The 21,652-nt window shown below is 42.9% G+C and overlaps 1 protein-coding gene across 5 annotated transcripts; it reads left to right on the plus strand.

Annotated features, from left to right (window-relative positions):
• Nucleotides 1-5,861: 5,861 nt before the first annotated feature.
• On the plus strand, nt 5,862-19,476 carry MMAA (metabolism of cobalamin associated A). Of its 5 annotated transcripts, none has more exons than XM_066632375.1 (7): nt 5,862-5,920; nt 10,512-10,983; nt 12,651-12,773; nt 13,691-13,861; nt 14,411-14,496; nt 16,613-16,762; nt 19,122-19,476. In XM_066632375.1, the coding sequence occupies exons 2-7, from the start codon at nt 10,548-10,550 to the stop codon at nt 19,407-19,409; spliced, it is 1,254 nt and encodes a 417-aa protein (XP_066488472.1). In that variant the 5' UTR covers nt 5,862-5,920; nt 10,512-10,547; the 3' UTR covers nt 19,410-19,476. The 5 variants fall into 5 exon arrangements, with proteins under 5 accessions (XP_066488472.1, XP_066488473.1, XP_066488474.1 ...); XM_066632376.1 differs by having other exon boundaries at nt 10,512-10,919; nt 12,629-12,773; XM_066632377.1 differs by having other exon boundaries at nt 5,895-5,920; nt 10,598-10,983.
• Nucleotides 19,477-21,652: the final 2,176 nt, after the last annotated feature.

Genomic DNA, 21,652 nt, shown 5'->3' on the forward strand with positions numbered 1-21,652 from the left:
CATCATATTGTATACTGTTGGATGTGGAATTTCCAGCAGAATGCAATGCAAAAAATCAGAGTGAAATATCTCTTTTCTATCAAAAGTTATGGCCAAAAAACTGGAGAACAAAAAATGCATGGATTCCTATGGAAAGTGAAAGTGAGCCGTATTGCACATTTACTCGCGAGTAAGAAAACGTGCCTTAGTCCGTCGGAAAGGACAGGCTGAGAGGAATCCACCACAATGGTCCTGATCCAATGAATGCAGCCCCCAAAAACACCTGAGAAGGAAGTCCCTCCCTCCAAGCAGTATTGAGCTCTATGGAAAGCGAAACTAAGTATCATAGTCATGTTTACTCATGAGTAAGCAAACGTGCCTTGGTTGGTGTGGAAGATCAGGTGAAGGAGAGTACAAGGGTACCAGAATGGTCCTGATCCTATGCACCTGGTGCTGAACAAGTGCTCCAGAAGGCCGTCTCCCCTCCCCTAAAAAGTATCAAAACAGAGGCTTCAGCTGATAAGGTGAACTTTTTTGAGACTTGCAAAGCCAGGTGGATCCTGACAGTGATCTGGTTTAAACAGAATTTCTTAAATTGAACTGGGCACTGGGTAGAACCAGCTTTGTTCTATCAAAAGGTACAACCAAAAAATCTGGGGGCGGAGTGATGATACATCACCACGCCCACCACCTGGGGTGTTGCCCCGCCCACTGCATGGGGGGGTGATGCGCTGGCATCCCGCACCGGTTGACGTGAACCCTAGTGACGCCACTGCTGCTTGGTATCTGCTCCTATAAGAGGGTGCTTTGGCTCAGGAAGTTGTTGTTGACAACACAGGATAGCATTTGCCTGAGGATGTGTGTCATGCTGGCACTTTTGATTATGCTTTGTAAAGGCACAGCAAAATAAGCTAAATATAAGGGGTTCAGATGTGTAGATAACTTAGAGGTGCACCATGCTTCACCAGCAGTGGTCTGGAGTCACTGTGTTCCTTGTGGAAAACTGGGTGTAGTTCTGGTAGTCCTACCTCTAAAAACAAATTGTAGGCTTGAAGTTCTGAAAAGGGCAGCCAAATGATCAGAACATTCTGAAGTTCTTTCCCTATGATGGAGGCTAAAGTGTTTGACATTGATTGATTGCTTAGCAAGATTATTGGTAAAAATATTATAGACATTTTTAGCAACATGCATGTTTTGGAGAAAGTGGATAGTTCATAAAACTTGGTTAGCCAATGAAATTGATGGAACTAGATTCAGTGCGTGCGCGCGCACACACACACACACACACACACTGCAATATACTTTCTGGGCGACCCTCGTAGTAAAATACTCCTTCTGTCATTCTCACTGTGCACGTCAGAATTCACTGCTACAGGATGTGGTGATGGCCAAAGGGGATTAGACAGATTCATGGAGGAGATGGGTCGATCAGTGGCTATTAGCCATGAGGGCTAAATGGAATATCCTGGTTCAGAGGCAGTATGCAACTACGTGCCATGTGCTGGAGAGCAAGTATGGGGAACAGAGGTTGGGAATCATCTTCAAAACTCTGTTTCTGGACTTCTTGGAGGCATCTGGTTGGCTACTGCAGGAAGCAAATACAGCAACATTGCTGACCAGTGTGCCTCCCTGTGACATGCTAGCCAACCTGCTGCCCCCTCCAACCTGGACGTCATTGCGGTGACATCATCATGTAATTACCATAATTACTTCCACAAGTAATGGGGTGGGGTGAGGCTGCCTGCTTTGGAAGAAGTGGCCAGCTTTGCTTCAAGCAGTGTGCCACTGCACTGAGAATGGCTGTAGCTGTAGCCATTTCTGGAGCAGTTGCACACTGTTCAAAGCAAGGCAAGCCACTTCTTCCAAAGAGCTGAGAATAGCTGTGAGGTGGGCAGGTTCTCCTGCCCGCTCCTTTAGTTTTTGTCGGTGCAGTCATGTGCCACTCAGAGTGAAGCTAGTTGCTTCTTCCTTGCTCCAAGTGGCTCAGCTGTGAGCGAGGGAGGGCAGGACCACGGTGACTGGATTGCCACAATGGGGGCGGCACAAGGAAGTACCACCGTGGGTCACAGCATCCTGGTGATCCCCCCTCAGCTACGCAACTGGCAGGATGCTGGAATTGATGGACCTTTGGTCTGAGCTTCAGCAGGGCTCTTCTTATGTTCTTATATCCCTAACACCAATATCTGGACCAGCACATGGCTGCAAACCAGGTTTATGATCACTTGGAATCCTTGTGCTTCAGGGAGTCTTTTATATTCAACCTGTAAGCATTGGCTGGGAGAGTCCACAAAATGCATTAACTTTAGGATGCTGCTGAAATTCAGTGACCTTGTTGCATGTGGAATATGCAGTCCCTTCAAATCTGAAGTGATTTGGACATTACTCTGCAGAGAGGGCAGATTTACTGTTGTGATGATATAAACACAAATCCCAGTAAATTCCAAGCACACTTTTCTGACATGTAAACTATACAGTAATAGTTTTCCCTTCTGAAGTAGTCTGAAGGGCTTGTGTGCCTTTATTTCTTCTTTTCATTTATTCTTTATATTCACCACTTTTCATTTGTGAAACAAGAATTCAAAGTGGGTTATAACCATTTAAAATATCAATAACATCAAAAGTTTAACAGGTGTATGACAGATGTAAGCTTAACAAGTGAACCCAGCATGGAAAATGCAATAAAGGGAGAGCACTTCACTTGTTGTGCATTTGTTAAAGATATAGGAGACTCTCCCCTTCCCTCAAAAGTGGTAACAATAACTTCTCACAAGGCAGAAATATCTGATATGAAAACAACAGGTGAGCCTACATGCAATCCAGAGGTACCATCTGCAACAAAACCTAGAAAAAGATTTGTAATGCATTGATTTTTAGTCTTGATGTTCAGGAGTTTATTCAAAAGACAAGCCTCAAGAAAGTGGGTAGAATTTGATGTTGTGAAACTCAAACAGGTTATGCCTTCCAGCAGGTGGAAATGCCAGCTGCTTTCAAGCACCATCAAGTGGTAAGAGTGAACAATACTTTCAGATCAAAAAGCTAGCATGGCCTACAATAGAGAACTGACTTCTCTTCCAAGAGTGAATGCATTTACCACTGCATTTACCAGTGAATGCAGTACAGGCAGCCCAATCCTATATGCATGTTTCAAAGGCAATCTCATTGAGCTCAGTCGGACTAAGAAACAGCCAGATAAGCAGCACACAAGAAATCTGGTTGGCAGACAAAATAACTCCCCTCTAGCACACTCTTATGTCTGTGAGCAATCTACAAAGACTATGTCTGGTGTTGCCTTTGACTGCACCTGCATGGAAGCCATGACCCCTCATTCTTCGCCTCTCCCCATCTTCTGCATCAGGCTACTATGCAGGAGCAGTCAAAGATCTGGTCATGGAATAGGTGGGGTGGGGGTCAGGGTAAGCTGTAGTTCAAGAATCATGCTGGTGGTGCTCTGAAGTGTCCCGGATGTGGAAGATTTGGAGCCAGGTATGTAATTTCCTTGTTGGGGTTCCTGCATACTGCTGTCACCCTGGATTGTCTGTCAGTGCAGCACCTAACTCGATCACAGCAGGGTAGGGGTGGGCCGAAAGGTTGTCTGGAGGAAAGGTGAGATCACTCATTTACCTTTTTCACTGCTCCTAATGAGGAGATACTCTTGCTCACCCATTTCACTGTGTTTGTAGTATAAAGCGATCTTTAGCATGGGTAAAACGGCACTATAGGTGTGAGAAGCATATTTCTTATTGCATATTTCTTAATAGTCTTTCGAGACTGAAGGTTGCCAACCATGCATAATGCAGAATCAGTGTGCAACGGTGGCAAAGAAGGCCAATTATATACTAGGGATCATTATAAAAGGGATTGAGAATAAAACAGCCAATATTATAATGCCATTGTACAAATCGATGGTGAGGCCACACCTAGAGTATTGCGTCCAGTTCTGGTCATCACATCTCAAAAAGGACATAGTGGAAGTAGGAAAGGTGCCGAAGAGAGTGACCAAAATGATTACTGGGCTGGGGCACCTCTCTTATGAGGAAAGCTATAGCGTTTCCTTTGTGGGGAAAGGCAGTGTTTGGTGCTCTTTAGAAAAAAGGCGCCTTAGAGGGGACATGATTGAGACGTACAAAATTATGCAGGGGATGGGTTGAGTGGATAGAGAGATGCTCTTTGCCCTCTCACACAACACCAGATCCAGCAGACATCCACTAAAATTGAGTGTCGGGAGAGTTAGGACAGAAAAAGAAAATATTTCTTTATCCAGCATGTAATTAGTCTGTGGAACTCTTTGCCACAGGATGTGATGGTGTCTGGCCTAGATGCCTTTACAAGGGGATTGGACAGATTTCTGGAGGAAAAGTCCATCACAGGTTACAAGCTGTGATGGGTATGTGCAACCTCCTGGTTTTAGAAGTAGGCCACCTCAGAATGCCAGATGCAAGAGAGAGCACAGGATGCAGGTCTCTTGTTGTCTTGTGTGATCCCTGAGGCATCTGGTGGACCACAGTGAGATGTAGGAAGCTGGGCTAGATGGGCCTGTGGCCTGATCCAATGAGGCTCCTCTTATGTTCTTATGCTGAAATATATCTAGTTTACCGTGACTAGGGCTGCAGCCTTGTGCACACCTATTAGTAACCACATAGAACTCAGTGGTATTTAATTCTGGGGAAACACGATCAGATTTTTCTTGTTGGAAACCTTATTGTAGAACTTTCCTTACAGAATCATAGAATGCCAGAGTTGGATAGAAGCTTGGCCATCTAGTCTAGTAGTCTACAAACTTTTTCATCTCATGGCGCACTGACAAGGCCCTAAAATGGTCAAGGTACACCATTGGTTTTTTGACAGTTGACAATGCACACCATGCTGTTGGTGGGGGGCTCACATCCACCAGAGGTCCTACTAATAAATGACCTTCCCTCGGGGTATACCTGCAGGCCATGCACGGCACACCAGTGTGTCATGGCACAGTGGTTGAAAATGGCTGATCTTGTCCATAGTTTCTCAACTGGTGGTATGTGTACTACCATTGGACCAGGGACACGCAGAGGGTGGGGAAGCAGGTGAGGCAGAGCCTCCCCACTGGAGTCCTTCAAAAAGCACCACCACTATGTGAGGTGAGGCAGGTGAGGCAGAGCCTCCCCTCTGGAGTCCTTCAAAAAGCACCACCACTATGTGAGGTGAGGCAGGTGAGGCACAGCCTCCCCTCTGGAGTCCTTCAAAAAGCACCACCGCTGTGTGAGGAGCCCAAGCACCCACAACCTATGTGCAGTGTGTCCCTGACGCGCTCGCACACACACACACCCCTCCTCCATGGAGTGAACATGCTCTGCGAGTGGGTTGTGGGTGCTTGGCCGCCTCGCACCACAGCAGCGCTTTTCAAAGGACTCCAGTGGGGAGGCTCTGCCTCACCTGCCTCCCCACCCACCGCAGGTCCCTGACTTGGACTGGTGGCACTGCTCTGACGTTTGCACACTTGCTGACAAGAACAGAGCACCTGACTTTGCTTTCCCCTACAGCCCACCACGGATGGAATTCCAGGATCACGTTCAGACAATAGCAATTCTCGTTCGTTAGGAATTTTAGCCGAGTTTTCTGCATCAAACGGACATTTGGATTGGCTGATGCAGTAACAACATCTAGCCATTAGCAACCCTCGTTCGTTACGAATTTAACTGAGTTTTCTGCATCAAACAGGCATTTAGATTGGCTCATGTAGTAACAGCGTCCAGCCAATAGTCATCGTAGTTCGTTAGGCATTTGGCGGAGTTTTCTCCATTAAACACACATTTGGATTGGCTTATGCAGTTGCAGCGTCTAGCCAATAGAAATCCTTGTCTGTTAGAGATTGACTGAGTTTTCTCCACCAAACGAGCATTTGGATTGGTTCATGCCGAATCCTTGCTAGAAGCCAGCACTGGCAAGGGGCAAGACTGAGAAGCAGGTGGGTTCTTGTGTCATCTTTCTGTGAGGTGGCCCCTGAGTGCTTCCTCTGCTTCGCTGGTGGGGAGGGCATGTTCATTCCAGAGGCTCAGTTCTGTTTAGGGGAGGCAGGTTGCATTGGGGCAGCTGTTTTCTGGCCAGGCCACTGAGTCTGGCTTGGTTTCCCACCCCAGTGACTACCGCACTGCATGCAGGTCTTTCCACTCTGCTTTAGTGGCACTTGTCATGGCACCCTGGCAACCCAATCCCATGCATGTCTACTCAGAAGTAAGTACCATTGGAGTCAATGGGGCTTATTCCTGGGAAAGTGTGGATCGGAGTGCAGTCTGAGAGCCCAAGCCTATGCATGTCTACTCAGAAGTAAGTACCATTAGAGTCAATGGGGCTTACTGCCAGGAAAGTGTAGCTAGGATTGGGCTGTGAGTGTCTTTGCTGCTTGGCTGAAGTAAGCAGTCCTCCTGTGTGAGCAAGGCCTTTCTGCACTTGATTTTATCCGGGACAAACACTGGCACAGGCTGCATGTGGACTCTGACCTGGGGCTGACACTGAGCCAAACTCAAGGCAGTGGCATAGCTGGAGGGGGTGCAAAGCATTACGTTTTGCAGGTGCCTGAGTGCGTCGTGCAAGGAGCCCTGTCTCTGTTTTGCTCTCACTACCAGGAATGGCTCAGAAGGGGAGAGGGTGGCGCCTCTTGCATGGTGCACTCAGGTGCCTGCAAAACTTAGTGCGTTGCACCCCCTCTAGCTACGACACTGGACCAAGAGACTGGTTTCAATGATGCAAGCTCAAGTATCTCATTAGTTATATTGTTATATGGACAATAGGGGCTGTTGGCTAAAATTGAGTGTTGGGAGAGTTAGGACAGACAAAAGAAAATATTTCTTTACTCAACTTGTAGTTAGTCTGTGGAACTCCTTGCCACAGGATGTAGTGATGGCATCTGGCCTGGATGCCTTTAAAAGGGGATTGGACAAATTTCTGGAGGAAAAGTTCATCATGTGTTACAAGCCGTGATGGGTTATGTGCAACCTCTTGATTTTAGAAGTGGGTTACCTCAGAATGCCAGATGTGAGGGAGGGCACCAGGATGCAGGTGTCTTGTCTTGTGTGCTCCCTGAGACATGTGGTGGGCCACTGTGAGATACAGGAAGCTGGACTAGATGGGCCTGTGGCCTGATCCAGTGGGGCCCTTCTTATGTTATCTCTGCTCTTATTCTCAATTTAAAAACACAATATGCATGATTATGCAATTTTTTACAATACAATTCAGTTGTTTTTTTTTAAAAATTATTTACCCCTGATACCTCAAATTCCAAAGGCTATTGGTTGTGTAGTCAGTTCTCTTTACCCACTAGGGTTAGGTTCCTGAAAACCCTAGTGCAGGGGTGTCAAACATAAGGCCCAGGGGGACAGATGCTGTCTGTGGAAGCTCTTTATCTGGCCCTCGGCGTCTCCCATCACCACAATCAGCTGCTTTCAGTTGCCTAGCTGTTCTGGTGTCACTGCTGAAAGGGCAGCTCTCATGATAATTGGGCTGTCCTAGATATAGGCAAAGTATAGTCAAGATTTGCATATTTCCTTTTCTTGAAAATATCAAGATTTGCATATTTCCTCTTCTTGAAAATATAGTCATGATTTGCATATTTCCTCTTCTGTCATTTGCAGCTGAGTTCCTGAGTGAGAAAAAAGTGTTTATTTCTGACCATGACCTGCTTAATGACATAACTTCTGACTTTCGGCAGGCATCATGAATGCTATTAGGACCGCTGTATGAGAAGAGTTTGACATCCCTGCCCTAGTGGATAGAGAAGTCACAGATAATGAACAACTGATCCTATGGGGATAGGTAAAGGGGGTTCCCTGTTTGGGGGGGGGGGGTGGAAAGGGAGGAATCCAGCAGAGACCATCCTGAAGTCAGCAGAGTGCAGCAGAAGGGCCAAAATATCTCTGAATGCTGCAGAGAACTTCCGGAGGCTGCAGGGACACAACCAGTGCAGACCTCTTTAAAATGACTGATGGAAGCTTCCACCTGACATTTTAAAGGTGTCTGCACTAGTCACAGGTACCATTATGAAGGTCCCTGCAGCCTTCGGAAGGACTCTGCATAGCGGATAAGGAGAACAGAGGTGTGGATAATGAGAAAAGGTAGCAATTCTCTGTCCTTGCAGATAAGCAAATTTGTTTATAAAGAGAACTGGCTGTACTTAAGGTAATTTGAACATAAGAAGTGGTACGCCATGAGACAAAGGTTGAGAAACCCTAATCTAGTCCAACCCCCACTCAGCACAGGCAACTACAGCAATCAGATCTAACTCAGATTTCTGTATTCTGGCAGGATGGGGCAGATATATATACTAAGTATATGCTTGTTGAGTTTCTTTTGCATCACCATTCTTAATATAGACCTGTGTGGTAATTATAAATAGAATTAAACAATAAACAGTGAACCATGACCAAGATACTATTTTCTAACTCTTGTATTTAGAACTTTCAACAGCATCTGTTAAGATTCTGGTATAAATATCTACTTGCTCAAAAGTCCCTGTTAGGAGTAGGAATAAAATGTTTAACTCATTTCTGCCCAGCCCACAGTTGTACACATTTGATCCCTGTTGCATATGTGCAACATTGGGCAGAAATGGCTTAAACTGTAGTGGTTTTGTTTACTCTTTTAATATTCTGGGAATAAAAAAGTCAATTTCACTAACATACCTAAATGTAAGTTTTAGCCCATGCCTAGAACTGTATCTCAAACTATGCTGTGCATAAAATCTGTTTTCTAGGTCCCCCACTAGATCTATGACTACCTGATGTGATCTGCTTTGATTTACAGTTTTCTGTTATTTAGCACCATCAATGGCCTTGTTATGCTATGAGCAGATAGATCTCTGCATATGTTTATAAAAATCACCTTTGGAATGTTCTACAAAATTATTGTAGAATCTTTCCACTCTGTTCCTGAGTAATCAGAAATAAGTTCCACTGATTTTAATGGAGTTTCCAAATAAGCATTTGCTAAACAGGTCCTTAAAATACCCAGAAACAGGACTTGGGAGAAGCATTTCTCTCCTTGTACAATACTGTTTTGGAATTCTAGCCGAACTGAAATATGGGAATATGAATATCTGCAGAAGAGTCCTATATATAAATATGAGGAAGAGCCCCTTGTGTACCGAATGGAGCTACTCATTTGTTGCAGAAAGAAATATAAAATATCATGTTGCAATGTGAGAAACCCCCAAATATGGGAATCTAGTGGGAAACTGTTCATTGTGTTCATTCATTTTGGGGAACTGTTCATTCTGAGTGCTAGGACTGTGCCCATGGGAAGTACAGTAACAGTTCAGTTTTAAAGTTCATGTGCCTGATGGTAATAGCATATGTTTCCTATATTGGGATGTGTGATCCACATCCCTGTGGAAAAATGTTTACCGTTTTCTGCCATGCTGGCTTTTGCTTATGTTCAATTAGCGATCAAATTGACTCTCATCTAGTTTTGTTAGAGTTACTGGCTGCTCAATAATTGAGAGAGAACTGATCTATATGTTTTGAAACAGCTGCAGGTAGAATATAAGTTCTGGACATGGGGTGCCAATTAGCACAAATTGGAAGTTAGGTTAGCAACAATGGTAAGCAGCACAATTGTGTTTGTCTTGCATGCATACTCCTGCTATGTGTGGGTCCACTCAAAAACTGTACAGGTTGAGCCTCATTATTCACATGGGTTCCGTTCCAAGCACTAACATGGATGGCAAAAAACGCACTATAGCAAATCAATTTAAAATACAAAGTTTCTTTGCTCCAGTGATTTAAAAACAGCCTTGCTGATCTTTGTGATGTAAGTTAAGAGTCATTAAGAAGACAATCCATCAATCAGTCCACCTCCAAGGGCTTAGAAAGAAAGGCGCTTCACTCGGCCCCTCCCTTCACCAATGCAAAGTGATCACCTTTCTTTCAGTGCTCAGGGGGAAGGGAGGGGTTGCCTGGAGAGAGAAGGATTGATGGATTGTCAGCCAGCTGCCCCCCCCCTCTCTCTCTCATTAAGGAGGCTATTGTTAAAGGGCTGTTCAGTTTTTTAAACTGATTTTAAAGGGGTGTATTTTTCCCCGTCTCCAGGGATCAGCCTATTCCTTCTCATTTGCAGTGGCCATTCGTGTTGAGTCAAATCCGTGTATAAAAAAATCTGTGTATAAATAGGCTGTGCCTAATTCTCACCTTTGTTCCTCTGTTGACTGAACATGTAAAGGGGGAACAGGATTACACCCCCATTGCCTTGGTCCTCTAATCAGTGGAAAGTGTGAACAGGGCTCTGAGTGTACAACTGTATAAAGACTGTGATTATACAGCTATTTATGTTCATAGAACCCTGTTTGCGCCTTTCACACAGGGGAATTGAGGTTGGGCCCTGCAAGCCTGCAGTGTAAGCCTGATTTTCTCCATCACATGTTGAGTCAGCAAGAATGAGAAGTTGAGAATATGGCAAAGTGAACATCCAGCAGGCTGACAGGAAAGTGTATTCTTGTACTACTGTTTATAAATGAAAAAGCCATATGAAGAAAATTAAGTCCTGGTCATTTTTTTTCTTCTTGTCAGGCAAAATAAAAACAGATCTCTCTGATTCAAGACACAATGAATGCATCATTGCTGCTGCTACAATTTCCTCGCTATTGTTTTCTTAGGAGTATTCAGAAAACCACTTTGCAGAGCTTCTGTTTAAGGTCCAAGCCTGAATCTACTTTTTCACATGGCCATCCGGTTAATCTGCTACAAGTATGTAATTCAAGAAGGAGATTATCTTCAGTGAACTTGAAGATGAGTTTGTGTTGTCCGGCCACAGTCAAGCAGCGTAGCCAGGAGCTGTCGGATAAGGAGCGAAGGCTTCTAGACCGACTGTACAATGGACTAATCCAAGGACACAGGGCCTGCTTGGCAGAAGCCATTACTCTCATGGAATCCACACACAGCAGGAAAAAGGAGGTTGCACAGGCACTCCTTCAGAAGGTACTATCCTACCACAGAGAACAAGAACAGTTAAATAAAGGAAAACCACTAGCCTTTAGAGTGGGTCAGTCTTCTTTCATTTGTGCAGTAATCTGTTGTGTAGTAATTATGATTTAACTTGTCTTGACTTCCAGGTTTTTTTTTTACTTGCAAGTTACAAAGAAGTTGTAACCCATTCGATTATAATGGGTTTTGATATTTCTCATAAGAACATAAGAACATAAGAACAGCCCCATTGGATCAGGCCATAGGCCCATCTAGTCCAGCTTCCTGTATCTCACAGCGGCCCACCAAATGCCCCAGGGAGCACACCAGATAACAAGAGACCTCATCCTGGTGCTCTCCCCTACATCTGGCATTCTGACTTAACCCATTCCTAAAATCAGGAGGTTGCGCATACACATCATGGCTTGTACCCCATAATGGATTTTCCCTCCAGAAACTCGTCCAATCCCCTTTTAAAGGCGTCTAGGCTAGACGCCAGCACCACATCCTGTGGCAAGGAGTTCCACAGACCGACCACGCGCTGAGTAAAGAAATATTTTCTTTTGTCTGTCCTAACCCGCCCAACACTCAATTTTAGTGGATGTCCCCTGGTTCTGGTATTATGTGAGAGTGTAAAGAGCATCTCCCTATCCACTCTGTCCATCCCCTGCATAATTTTGTATGTCTCAATCATGTCCCCCCTCAAGCGTCTCTTTTCTAGGCTGAAGAGGCCCAAACGCCGTAGCCTTTCCTCATAAGGAAGGTGCCCCAGCCCCGTAATCATCTTAGTCGCTCTCTTTTGCACCTTTTCCATTTCCATTTCTCCTGTGATGAAACTTCTATCCCGTAAAGTGGGATATCTTCAATTAAGAGAACACCTTCCCTAATGCCTGTTAATTCCTAGTGCCATCCAAATTACTTCCAGTGAACTTCCTATGGATTTTTTTCATGTGTTCTGGTGGTATGCTTTACTATGTTGCCTGTGATGGTAGTGGTCCCTTCTCTCCCCCCCCCCCCAACTAGAGCTGGTGTAATGTTGTGGCTAAGAGACTTGTTGGAACTTCTTCAAATGAAATCTCACCTCTGCCCTGAACTCAGTCAGTGGTCTTAAGCAAGCCATTTCCACTCAGCCTCAGCCCCCCATTATGTGGAAATAATAATAGTTACTCGCCTTACAGGTTTTATTTTAAGGACAACTTCCAGAACATACATTTGAAGTGCTCTGCACACTCGGTCAGTGCTATATAAATGTTAAGTATTATTAAATATCATTTGTATAACATTTGCTCATATAAAACATTACTTACTAGTGGAGGAGGAAAAGAGTTGAACAAGTCATACCTGAGCTACCATAGGCTAAGTGCTCCCTTAAGAGAGAAATGCCATTTGGAGTGCAAATTTTTATTGGGCTATATAATTTAATGCATGTGCTTTCAGTAGCTGCATATATGGAGGGAGAGAGAGGTATACTTTTGGGTTGTTTTTTTTTAATTAAAAAAAGGATACCAGATTATGGTGGTATCTAACCTGGGAGAAAGAATAGTGGTCAATAATTAAGAACACAGTTTGAATATTGGTAGCAAATAAATAAAGTGGGTTTAGAACAGATTCTGTTTTCTCCTCAGCTGGGACTGTAAATATGAGAAGTGCCTCCTGTGCTGATTTTGCATAATATGCAGACAGCATTATACTGCAATTATTGATGTGGCTGCATATTTTCCTAGACTCAAAGCTTTTTATATTTAGGGTTGTCAGGCCCTCCTGGTGCTGGAAAATCTACGTTTATTGAATGCTTTGGGAAAATGCTCACGGAAAGAGGGCACAAAGTGTCTGTCCTAGCAGTGGATCCTTCCTCTAGTACTAGCGGTGGTGAGTATGTCTCTGTGTGAAAACATCTCTCATCCTCCTTCCCTTGCCAGTTCTAGGAACACAGATTTAGTTACTCCAGGTAAAAGCAGGCCTTATGTTTAGTGGTGACAAAATTGTACAATAGGTGTAAAATACATCCATAGATAATACATCTACCAAGCAGCTTCAGACCTGTATGCACGCCCCAAATTAACCTGTGTGAAAAAGATTCCTGAATGGCACTTGACCTTGGGATTTAGTGTATTTCCATAATTGTGTTTTTATGCATGCCTTTTGTGTGTCTGAATAAATCTCAGTAAATATGTGATAGTTACATCGCTCATTTTTTTCTAAAGCAGTGGTCTCCAAACTGCAGGACAGCTGTGTTGTGAAAAAGCCTTCCCTGTTATGCATGGTGCTTATCACTCCATGTTGCTGCCTCTTCCCAGGTTATCTTCTTGTTCTGGACAGCTGTTTCTGCCCCGAAATTGGGGTACAGAGCCTCCTGAGGCAATGGGCAGCGGAAGCAGATGCCCAGTGTGACTTTCAGACAAGATCAACTGGAATGATAAGAGGCAGCGGTGTGGAATGGAAAGCACTGCATGAAGGGGAAGGCTTTTTCCAGGGACTGGATCCTGCCCATGGGCCGGGGTTTGGCACCTGCTGTTCTAGAGGGTTCTCTTGACTCTAGTTATTTATGTTCTTTTGCTGTGTGAACTACTTTAGTATGTTGTGGCAAAGAGGAAGCCCTCATATTTGTTTTTTGCAGTGAGGCTTGTTGCTAAGAAAAGCTGGAAATGTGCCCTGGAGGTGAATGCCATAATTTTTGTTGAAGCAACCTAGTTCTCCTTTTTAGAAAAATATGCCTGCATTGGCTTGTATCTTGGGCAAAGTCTGTCTGTATTTAAATGGCTGAACTGTTTTATTCATTGTCTAAGGCTCACTTCTGGGTGATAAAACACGAATGACCGAGTTGTCAAGAGATATGAATGCTTACATCAGGCCATCTCCAACCAGAGGAACACTAGGTGGAGTGACACGGACCACAAATGAAGTCATTCTGTTGTGTGAAGGAGGAGGATATGACATTGTTCTTGTAGAAACAGTAGGTCAGTAAAACTTTTCATCAGTTCTGTGTGGGTCCAGATCATGGCCTCCATGATGACAAAGCTCAGTGGCTTGCTCTCCTTTGCTCTCTAGCCTGTTAAAGTTAGAAGAAGGCAAGAGCATCATGTACAACTGAATCTGTATAGTTAAAACCCTGCCAGAGGAAAAAGTGTGCAACCCACATGGACCACCATCATACTTCATTTACACCCTGCAATTCAATTGAGTTTTCATGCTCATGTCTCCAGAGACATGGTGAGGAGAGAGCATCTTGTGTTTGACAGATGCAGTTTGCCACTTGGGTGTTTTACTGGAGACAATAATTACTTGGCTCACGCCTGTGACAATTTATGAAGCTCAAGTATGCACTGATCCTCATTCCTTATTCTGCTTGAATTCTGAAGATTTATTTTGCTTGTTTCTTTTGATCTGCTTTGCTAAAGCATTAGTTGCCATTCTGATAAATATGACTGACACACGTGTGGTGTGAGTGTGTTTTATGCTTTGTTGTGAACCTAGAGTGAATAATTGGCTTCTGCTCTTGATTCCAGGTGTGGGGCAGTCAGAATTTGCTGTTGCTGATATGGTCGACATGTTTGTATTGCTGTTGCCACCAGCAGGAGGTGATGAGTTGCAGGTATGAATTGATTTCTACCTGATGCCTTTATTTGCTAAAGTCAGAATTTGATGTACCATAATTGTAATATGCACAATTGCATACTATGTACATTGCATACAAATGTACATTTGCAATGTACATTTGTATGCAATGTACATACAAATGTAATATGCACAATTGTGTGTAATTGTGATCCTTTTAGGACTGATCAATAAAATACAGTGATGAATGTTAGCAATATTTGTTAGTTTTAAATGAGTAGGTTACATTGCTAGCTGTCTTATGTCCCTCAAAAGCCACCTTGAAATAAACAATAAAAAGAGTTGCCCAGTTCCAGTTTTATTCATGACTTTGTGTATATCTTAGTGTGCAGAGACTCTTCCATTATTTACCTTTGTCCACAGGACAGTCCTAGGAAGATGGTCAGCTCTTATTCTTGCTTCATAGAGAGTAAAATGAGGCTGAGTTAGTGTAGTTATTTTTGTCTACAACTGAGTCTAGCTTTGGTCAGGTAGAAAACAAGTCCAACTTTAAAAAGATGGTATTAGCTTTCTCTTTTTAAACCCTTTACTAAGGTGCATTAGCATTCACTGTTTTTCCTTCACATAAGATGATCCCTGCTAACTGGGTAAAGAGAGAACTTGTAAAGTGGTGACTGTCTTATATTTAGCAGGGGGAGAGCAGCAACTGTCAGCGCAGCCTCTCTCCCAGTGTCTTGTGACTGGTGTGTCTTTTTAGATTGTGAGCTTCTTTAGGACAGGAAATCTTTGGTTCTGTAAAATGATTTTGTGAACTTGTTGAAAAGTGACATGCCTGGACCTTTAGTTTTACATGTGTTTGATTTAGACGTTTTTGGAAGAACGCACTTGCATAATTAATACCTAAACCTAATTTTTGCTCACAAATTTTAAAAATAATGTGGTAAGTCTCACCACATAGCATACTCACTCCTGTATGCTCAGCTGTGAATTTCTGTTTCCCCCATCAGCCATGTCTGGAAAGTGTCCATCTACCTTATCTGGGGAGCCTAAAGCTAAAAGCGCACAAAACAATCACAATTGATGTGAAAGTAGATGTGATGACCTCATTCAGAGGGGAGAGTGTGTACCAGATGTTGGCCATGTGTTTAAGTGGGTTTAAGTGGGAGCACTGTACATAATGTTCAAGGTACAGTGCTGAGAAGATAAAGAAAAGAGCACACATCTCTTCTGCTAATGCAAAGAAAGCCTCTTATGCGTGGAGTTCTATAATGGAATGCATGGAGCAAATTCCCCTAACCTGTACCATTTACAAACATTCTTATGGTAAAAATACTTTATGTGTTTTTTGAGATACATGCTGCTTTTCAAATATGTAACTGAGTGGTTCCCAAACTTTTTCAGCTGGCTGCTCCCTAGACCTACTGGGCCATTGTCCGCAGCTCCCCATTAGGGCTACAATCTCATGTATTGGGTGGCAGGTTTTTTGTGAGGATTCTGTGGCTCCCCTGGCTTGTTTCCATGTACCCCTGGGGAGTCACAGCTTGTAGTGTTTATGTAGAGGCACTAGCCTTAGCCTTAGTATGTTGGCAATAAAGCAAAGCACACTTTGCACTTGCGCAGAGCAAACTTGCGCAGCCTTGGTGACATGCTGAGTCTGAAGCTCTGTAGCCTGTCAACAAGAAGATGTTATAGAAAATCATATCTATGGAATATGTTTGCGGTTAAGCTAGAGAGCCGGCTAGATACAGTCTTGTGTGTCTCCCACCAAGCACCAAGGCCCCCAAAAGCCTTGGGTGCTCCCCAAAGCAGCATCTTGCGCTGCTACAGCGGCTCACAGTTTGGGAACCACTGATGTAACCCATGTGTAAAACAAGAGATGCCTAAATAAATATGCTAAATAAATGTTAACTCTTCTTATATGTACTTTCATATTCACTGAATGCAGTTAGAACCAGGATAATCTTTTAAAGACTACTGAAGGCTTCTGCTATGTACTACACCTCTGCAATTGTTTGGTACTGGGAGCTTTAAGGGTGAAGAAGAAGGGCAGCTAGGGCTTATTGCTTTATGGTATGCAGTGGTCTAGGTACACATTTATTGATTATAAAAGTGTCTCTGAAGACTTCAGTATTCTTTTCTCTTGTGTTGTTTAGGGTATCAAACGAGGTATAATTGAGATGGCCGATCTTGTTGCTGTAACCAAAGCTGATGGTGACTTAGTTGTGCCAGCACGGAGAATTCAAGCAGAATACATCAGTGCTTTGAAACTACTTCGGAAGCGCTCAAAGGTTTGGAGGCCAAAGGTTGGTGCTACAAAATAACTTTTTGATATGGGAAAATATGAAATTTGCACAAGAGAGAATGAGTGTTTACACTATAGAAATCACACAGTCATAGTTAGCTTTTAACTATCTGGTTCGCTTGGTATCTTTGAATCTTTTGCCAAGTTTTCCAGTGATGGTGATATAGCAAGCATAATTCCATAGTGGGCCTATGTGGGAAATTGTACTTACAAGAGTCTTAAACATGTACCCTCAATCTCTAAATCAGTGATTTTCAACCTTTTTCATCTCTTGACACACCGACAAGGCACTAAAATTGGCAAGGCACACCATCAGTTTTTTGACAATTGACAAGACACTGACAGCAGGTGCTCACATCCCCCAGAAGCTGTACCAGCAAATGATCCTCCCCCAGACTCCTGCAGCACACCATCCATGGCACAGTGGTTGAAAATGGTTGCTCTTAATGTTAAAAGTTGAACACTGGTCACCCACCCTCGAAAGTGCATTGATTTAGATTTTGCTTCTGTCTTGCAGCTCATCAGTCAGAGTTGCTGTATTTTGATTAAATTATTTGTATACCACGGTATACAATGTAAAACTTAAAACCCTAAGTTTATTTATCTAAAATAATAAAAGAGTAAAAACTGACAATTAAAAAGAACAGCAGCAGATATTCCAAAACAAAGTCAATGGAAATGATACTTCAAAAAGAGATGAGGTGATGCCACTCACTGCTCTTGTGGAAGTTCTGTAACTAGAGGCCACTATAGGAAAGGCCCTGTTCATAGTCAAGGATGATCTGAAAATTATGGATCCTGGATTGGGTCCACATTGACTAATTCTAAAGCCTGACAAGGGCTCATGGGGAAAATCTACTCCCTGAGAGATACTCTGGAATAAGCCCAGACTATTTATTCATATGAAAATTCACCTCCCATCTTTTCTTGCAGAGCTGCCCAAAAGTGACTTGCAATTGGTTTTTAAAACATTAATAAAAATAACATAAAGCAAAGCAAAAACAGCAACAACGTGCACACACCCATGCATGCATCTCACTGGAACCAGAAACAATTTTACACTTTTGGGGAGGGAACCCTGGTGGATAGGGAACCGATGGGCTTCTGCATAGCAGAGAGTGCCACAGAGTTCCTGCTGCGACGACAAGGCCCTGTCTTGCATGTTGGTGCCAGACAGGGCACTATGATGATAACAAAACATGCAAGAGGGCCTCACTTGAAAATCAAGGGAAGGCAGATTATATGTGGAGAGGTGGTCCTTTGTGGGCCCTGGGTCAGGTAGGACTTTTTAGAGTATAATTGGTGCCTTAAAATTGTACCCCCAAGTAAATGGAAAGCCAGTGGCAGCTATCTTGTAGCAGATGTCGTGTGTACATAATGGTCTATATAGCCACTAAGATACGGGCAGCCATATTCTGGATTGGTTGATGTTTCTTGCTAACTGAGCAAAGAGACTTTCTCTTGGTGATCATATTTTATCACTTACATATCACTCTCTGCCCTGTTTTATTTATCAGGGAGATGGCACTTGTCACTACAGGTCCAGCCTATTTATACACGAATTTTTTTTGGATTTTATACACGTGATTTGACTCAATAGGAATGGCCACTGCAAATGAGAAGGAATGTGCTGATCCCTGAAGAAGGGGAAAAATGCACCCCTTTAAAATCAGTTTAAAAAACTGAACAGTCCTTTAACAATAGCCTCCTTAATGAGAGAGAGAGGAGAGAGGGCAGCTGGCTGACAATCCATCAATCCTTCTCTCCCCGGCAGACCCCTCCCTTCCCCCTGAGCACTGAAAGAAAGGTGATCACTTTGCATTGGTGAAGGGAGGGGCTGAGTGAAGCCCCTTTGTAAAGGCTTGGAAGAGGACTGATTGATCGATTGTCTTCTTAATGACTCTTATCTTACATCACAAAGGTCAGCAAGGCTGTTTTTAAATCACCAGAGCAAAGAAACTTTGTTTTTTAAATTGATTTGCTTCCACTTGGAAGCAGAAGTGAATGCTTGGAACAGAACCCACTCCAATGAGGCTCAACCTGTATTCATTCCAACACAGCATCCTCTCCTATGGCTGTATTGTATGGTATCTCCCTATGCATCTTTTTTATTTAAAAAAAAAAGTTGTGAGTCCTTTCAAGACAGATAACCTTTCTTTCACTTTTTTTGCAACCATTTCAAGAACTTTTCTATTGAAAGTGGTATATAAATATTCTAAATAACAAAAGTGGACCCCGTGTAGTTTTTTAAAAAAAAATGACTGCAGTAGTTAAACAGTGGATGTACAGTGTGTGCCCCATGTGTATTCCAACACATATTTTGTCCTGTATCTTTAAAAAGATGTGTTTCAATCCAATAGGTAATGCGGATCTCTGCCAAAACTGGAGAAGGTATCTCTGACATGTGGGATAAGATGACGGAATTTCGAGATCTCATGCTTACAAGTAGTGAGTTGATCACCAAACGCCGGAGACAGCAAAAAGTGTGGATGTGGAATGTAATCCAAGAAAGCATGCTGGACCATTTCCGGAGTCACTTGGCAGTGAGAGATCAAATTCCACTTCTGGAAGAAAAGGTTGTAAGTGGAATCTTGTCTCCAGGACTGGCTGCAGACCTATTGCTCAAAGCTTTTAAAGAGAGATCCTAATGTGCTTCTGTATTTGTGAATGTGTTTTTATCAAATATATGAACATTAAAAACAATTTCCAAACCTGTCCATTTATTTTTCTTCAGTTAACTTGTATACTGTACCTGATAGAAACCATGCTCTGTAAGTTATCTGGAGCTATCTGTCCCATAGGTACAGAAATGAAACTCTGATATCTCATGCTGTATAGGGTCTTGTACAGGTATAGCACAGTTGGTTGCAGCTCATAGTTAATTGCAGGGAATAATAGCAGTAATTACAATGCCCGTAGTCTTTTCCCTTCATTTAGCAATTGGCATGATTTTTAAAATTTATTTGATTTCCCTTTTTGTATTTAAAAACAGGCACAAGGTGGTTTACACTGCCTTATATAAAACAGTAAGGCTGCAATCCTAACCACACTTTCCTGAGAGTAAGCCCCATTGAACAAAATAGGACTTCCTTCTGAGTAGACCTGGCTAGGCTTGTGCCCTAAGTCACAATGGGTTGGATCCTAAAATTTCTTGGTTCTGGTGGAAGAAAACCTTAGGATCCAACAAAATAAACATGAGAAATCAGTACAAAAGCAATTGGCATAACAAGTTACCATACTGTTCTTAAAATATTATTTTTGAAAAGCCGTATAGAAAAAATAGGTCTTCAACTATCTTTTGAAAATGGAAGGAAGATGCTTGATTCACTCATGGGAAGAGAATATTAAGTTGTGTAGCTTAGTGCTCACTTGGTCATTTTCATTAACCCTCCTGCATCCTATACCCTTCTGGATGACAGGTTGCTGTTAAAAAGGTAGACTGAATTAGGGCCCAGTCCTATCCAAATTTCCAGCACTGGAGCAGCCACAATGCAGCCCTGAGGTAAAGGAACAAATGTTCCCTTACCTTGAGGAGGCCTCTGTGACTGCCTCCCCACCACAGGATGTAGTGTATGCATCAGTGGCATGGTTGCAGCAGCACTGGAAAATTGGATGGTATCGAACCCTTAGACATTTGTTTGTCTTTTAACTTAATTTAGAAGACTTCAGTTTTGCTTACACAGCTCTGCTACAGCCATTTGGATGAAAAGATGATGGTTCAATTCTTTGTCTACAGCAATAGGGGAAAACTTGTTTTATTGTTACCACAATATTGTACGACTGACTCAAACCATTAGAGCTGAATCTCAAGATGTGGTATTTAGGATGATGTGTTGGTACTCTTGCACCCATGTGTTTAGTTCACACTTGTATGTGAATGGGTCTTTTTTAGTACTTCCTGCCAGAAAATGAGTGTCAAGAGGCTGTATGCACCTGAAAGTGAGTGTGTAGACCCTTGGTTCACATAAAGGCTACAATCTTATGCATGCATGCTTGGGGAATAAGCTGCTCAACACAGTGAATTTTACTTTTGAGTAAACATGTATGAGTAGACCGAAAAGTCCTATGCATGCTTAATTTTTTGCGATGTGATTCTAAAATTATGCATGCTGCTGCATCTTTTAATGCCCAGTATCAGTTGAGAAACTTCAGGGGACAATCTTAAAAACTCAGTACTTTTTAATAGAAAATGAGAACCTGGGGTGCAAACATGGGAAAACATTACATGATGCAGAGTAGCTGTGGACTTCCAAAGGAACACCACATCCAGCACATGAGGCAGTCCTCAGTGATCAGCTATTGTCTGGCTGTTATATTGTCAGTGTTTCTTTTACTAGAAAGTTTTCCCCCCTGTATATCTAATCTACACTGGTCCTTTGTAAGACCATTACTTCCTGTAATACAAGCTCAGGGAGCCTTTAATATGCCTAGCCCTCCTGTGTATTGCTTCCTTATTTCTGCAGAGTTACCATGTGCACTCCCTTTCCTTTCTCTTTGCTCATGTAATAAATGTCTCCTCTCTGGTTAGTCTTTTGCACACTTATCTTCATTTGTACTGCTGTTTTTCAGCACTATGCTAAAGCAAACAAGGCCACTCTGAAAAAGGTCTGGTTTTTAGTTTTTTGTCCTTATTTTCAAAAATAATGGAAAATTCTTACTGTTGCAGAATATTTTGTACAAGATGATATGGTTGGCCACTAGAAAACAGTGTAAAAAAATACTTGGGGAGGAAGCAGTAAAATCAAAGTTGTCATGACTCTGCTGTGTGTGAGTCTAAGGCTGCAATCCTAACCACACTTTCCTGAGAGTAACTCCCACTGAAAAAATATGACTTACTTCTGAGTAGACCTGGTTAGGATTGTGCCCTTAAGAGATTTTGGATGCTCAGTTC

This window comes from Tiliqua scincoides, chromosome 6 (genome assembly GCF_035046505.1).
Source record: "Tiliqua scincoides isolate rTilSci1 chromosome 6, rTilSci1.hap2, whole genome shotgun sequence".
In the NCBI taxonomy this organism is placed as follows: domain Eukaryota; kingdom Metazoa; phylum Chordata; class Lepidosauria; order Squamata; family Scincidae; genus Tiliqua; species Tiliqua scincoides.

Excerpts from the sequence above, each read along its gene's own strand:
- MMAA (XM_066632375.1), top strand. The coding sequence starts at position 10,548 with ATGAATGCATCATTGCTGCTGCTACAATTTCCTCGCTATTGTTTTCTT. Across the intron at positions 10,984-12,650 it reads ACCACTAGCCTTTAGAGTGG|GGTTGTCAGGCCCTCCTGGT; the intron begins GTCAGTCTTCTT and ends TTTTATATTTAG. Across the intron at positions 13,862-14,410 it reads TGTTCTTGTAGAAACAGTAG|GTGTGGGGCAGTCAGAATTT; the intron begins GTCAGTAAAACT and ends TCTTGATTCCAG.